This window comes from Sinocyclocheilus grahami, unplaced genomic scaffold, assembly GCF_001515645.1.
Source record: "Sinocyclocheilus grahami isolate Dianchi unplaced genomic scaffold, SAMN03320097.WGS_v1.1 scaffold710.1, whole genome shotgun sequence".
Taxonomy (NCBI): Eukaryota; Metazoa; Chordata; class Actinopteri; order Cypriniformes; family Cyprinidae; genus Sinocyclocheilus; species Sinocyclocheilus grahami.
In genome coordinates this window covers 217,362-221,256 of record NW_015505889.1, presented here as the reverse complement: position 1 = coordinate 221,256, position 3,895 = coordinate 217,362, and the positions used below count along the sequence as shown (strand labels likewise).

The 3,895-nt window shown below is 35.7% G+C and overlaps 1 protein-coding gene across 1 annotated transcript in view; it reads right to left on the bottom strand.

Annotated features, from left to right (window-relative positions):
- LOC107560109 (prothrombin-like) overlaps positions 1-3,496 on the bottom strand; it is a 20,457-nt gene extending 16,961 nt beyond the window's left edge. Inside the window, exons 1-2 of the mRNA XM_016244169.1 lie at positions 3,455-3,496; positions 3,222-3,327 (exon numbers count right to left, since the gene is read on the bottom strand). Coding sequence (XP_016099655.1) covers positions 3,222-3,286 — 65 coding nt within the window. The 5' untranslated portion in view covers positions 3,287-3,327; positions 3,455-3,496. The remainder of the gene's footprint in view (positions 1-3,221; positions 3,328-3,454) is intronic.
- Positions 3,497-3,895: the final 399 nt, after the last annotated feature.

The following is a 3,895-nucleotide window of genomic DNA, read 5'->3' as shown; positions in this document are numbered from 1 at the left end:
ACCAATCAGATAAGAGTAAATGGAGAGTCAGCGAGAGGCTCATTTGATTGGCTACAAGAAGAAGGTGGACCCGCCCTCGCCCTCACGCTTGCAAAACTCAGTTAGTGAGAGAATCGTGCCAGAATTGTAAGCGCAGAGAAAAGAAAGACGGAGCTGTACATATCGGTTTATCTCGGGAACTTTTGCCCCACATGCACAAGTCATTTAGACATTTGTAACAGTTTGTTTTTTAAACATACAGATTGGTTCTATGCAGTCAATCCGTTCTGCAGTTCTTTAAACTGTTGTTTTCGCTTGCAAATCACTGTTCACAGGCCTGCAGTAATTTTGACCGTATTTTAGTGAAAACAACGAGCCAAAAGTGTAAGTGCGGATCATATTTATTTTGCGTTAGCATGAAGCTGCAGTTTCACAATACATGAATTACACTTACGAGTAACAGTAAAATGCTGCAAATAATTTTTTCTTATGCTTGAAACGCGATTTACACCTTTACAAAGCATCTCTTGCACATGTAAATTTAATTGAGCTGGCTTGAAAAAGCCAGCTTACTGAAATCCGATTTAAACTTATTTTTCTTCTGAGACCAAATTTTAAAATGTATCTCCTCCTAGACTTTTAAAGCTACAAACACCAAACTCAGGGTCAGACCTTCAGACTGGTCTGCCTCGGGTTGCTATACCTTTTCTAACTGATCCGGCTTATGGTTTTCGTAAACCAGACTATCAAAACCACCTAAAATCCCATAGACTTTCACTGAGGGGGTGAACATTTTACACTTATGGTGTATTTAAAGCTGCAGTCTATAACTTTTTTTGGTTAAAGATGATCCAAAATCAATATTTGAGCGAGTACATAACCAGCCAGTGTTCAAAACTATCGCCTTACTTTAGCCCATTTCACAGCGGTTATCTTATAATAATGTTTTCTAATTTGAGTGGTACGGGTAGGTTTTCGCGGGAAATTCGAGCATGGCACTGCGTCATTACGTCACTTCTGTAAACATAAAGAAGTTGTCCCGGCTACTAGGCTATCGCATGTGAGGATCCTGCAGGTGGCCAATCATTTATAGCCTTTTCTCACAGCAGCTAGAATAATTAAATGTCAAAAAATTACTTTGATCGTGGATTGTAATCCAGAAAGGATTATATGAAACACATGTGAATGAAATTAAATTATATTCCAGTTTTAAATGTGCTTCTGATTACAGACAGCCTGGAATTACACAAGATTTGTATTTTAAAGACAACCAGTTCGAAGGGAGCATAATTTGCTTTTTGGGTTAAAAGAATTTCTTGGTATGAAATTCAAATTGTATGACAATTAAGAGATTAGACTGTACAGAAATTTAAATCTACACACACACTATACTCATACTCACGCAATGCTGATGTTGTTAACATTAATAATCTGAGAATAAAGTATAACAATAATAATAATAATAATTCGCACGGTTTGATCATGTGATATGAGCTAATCGATCATTAGATGAAATCACCATTGGTAGCACGATTTATTGTAATGCTTTTTTCCTCAGTTGGTCAGAACAAACGTGGCAAACTTGTTACTTACTTGTTCAGATGACAATATACGGTGAAAATTCTTATTTGGGTCATATATTCCAAGACGTAAGCTAGAATCTGTGATGACTAAGTATAGGATTCACACCGGTGCGGTGACTGACTGCCACACATACTCCTCAAAACATTAGATTCATCCGCGCTGGAGCCGTGCCAGAGTACAACCAACGCAAGGAAGATAATTCTGCAAGTAACTGCAATTCTAAAAAAATGCTAGTAACATGTTAATAATGCTAGAATCATGCTAACAACATGCAAGTAACTTGATAATCATGCTAGAAACATGCTAGCAACTTGGTAAACATGTTAGAAACATGCTAGCATTGTGCTAGTAACATGTTAATCATGCTAGAATCATGCTAGTAAAATGCTAATCATGCTATAATCATGCTAACACTATGTTATTAACATTCAAATCATGCTGACAACATGTTAGTAACATGCTAATCATGTTAGAAAACATGCTAGTAACATGTTAATAATGCTAGAATCATGCTAACAACATACAAGTAACTTGATAATCATGCTAGAAACATGCTAACAACTTGGTAAACATGTTTGAAACATGCTAGCATTGTGCTAGTAACATGTTAATCATGCTAGAATCATGCTAGTAAAATGCTAATCATGCTATAATCATGCTAACACTATGTTATTAACATTCAAATCATGCTGACAGCATGTTAGTAACATGCTAATCATGTTAGAAAACATGCTAGTAACTTGCTAATCATGCTAACAAAATGCTTACATCATGCTAGTAACATGCTAATCATGCTAGAATCATGGTATCAGCATGTTAGTAAACTTGTTAATTATGTTAACAACATGCTAGTAACATGTAATCATGCTAGAAAAATGCTAGTAACTTGCTAATCATGCTAACAAAATGCTTACATCATGCTAGTAACATGCTAATCATGCTAGAATCATGGTATCAGCATGTTAGTAAACTTGTTAATTATGTTAACAACATGCTAGTAACATGTAATCATGCTAGAAAAATGCTAGTAACTTGCTAATCATGTTAGCAACATGCTAACCATGTTAGAAACATACTAGTAACATGCTTATCATGCTATCAACATGCTAGTGACAGGCTAATTGTGCTAGCAACATGCTAGTAACATGTTAAAAATATGTTAGCAACATGCTAGTCATGCTAGAAACAGCCTAGCAACCACCCCAGGTACCCTAGCAATGTGTTTTATACCTATCTGTTTTTCTGATTAACTTTATTGCCTTGAAAACATTCAAACTTTAATCTTTAAAACTATTTTAACTTTTAAACTACTCCAAACTGAAAACTTTCAGATTGCAAGCTTTTAAAACTACTTCAAACTTTCTGGCTAGGCTTTTTCAAGCCAACTTAATGTTTGTCTACAAACTTTACTCATCTAGGTTATGCTTACAGTCTTATGTACACTTCCACAACTCCTACCCTTCGTTTGCAAATCTTTTAGGCATTATTTTACCTTCATAGAAGAGCTGTTTCAATATCACTGAAGGTTTGTAAAGCTAAATACATGAAAACAAAACAACCTTTTCTATACTAAAAGCATTTGTGTTTTCTAATCAATCAATATAAAACTATTAAAGGTGGTTCAACACAAGAACAACAAAAAGAGCAGAAGTACATACTGAATCCTGTGGGGGAAGTTGCTTTTCCAGTACTGACACGACTTTCCAGACTTGGTGACAGACATACTACCAGCATAGTTTTCACCATTGTTAATGTAACAGTCTCCTGTCAATCACATGTCCAACTTATTTTACAACACAGAAACTAAAGCTTTTACCAAAAACGTCTCATTTTAGTTTTATAGACATATTCTTGTGTATGCATCAACCTTACCCTCTGTATTCACACATACTCTCAAATGGTTGATGTTAGCTGGTGTTCTGAATAATTTTGTTCCCCCACATCCTGTGAAAAAAAAGAAGAAGAAAAAAACTTGTAACAAAACTAACAGACTTATGTAACAGTCTAACAATTTCTTAAAGGGGTCATATGATGCGATTAAAATTTTTCCTTTCTCTTTGGAGTGTTACAAGCTCTTGGTGCATAAAGCAGATCTGTAAAGTTGCAAAGACTAAAATCTCAAATCCAAAGAGATATTCTTTATAAAAGTTAAGAGTCAACCACGCCTACCTAAAACGGCTCGTTCTAACACGCCCCCACATGTCTACGTCACAATGTGGGAAGATTTGCATAACGCCGCCCAAATGTTCACGCAAAGAAAGAAGGCTTAACTTTTTTTCTCGCTGTAGTATTGTTGTTGCCGCCGCCGCTATGTCATGAAGGCGCTGAGTGT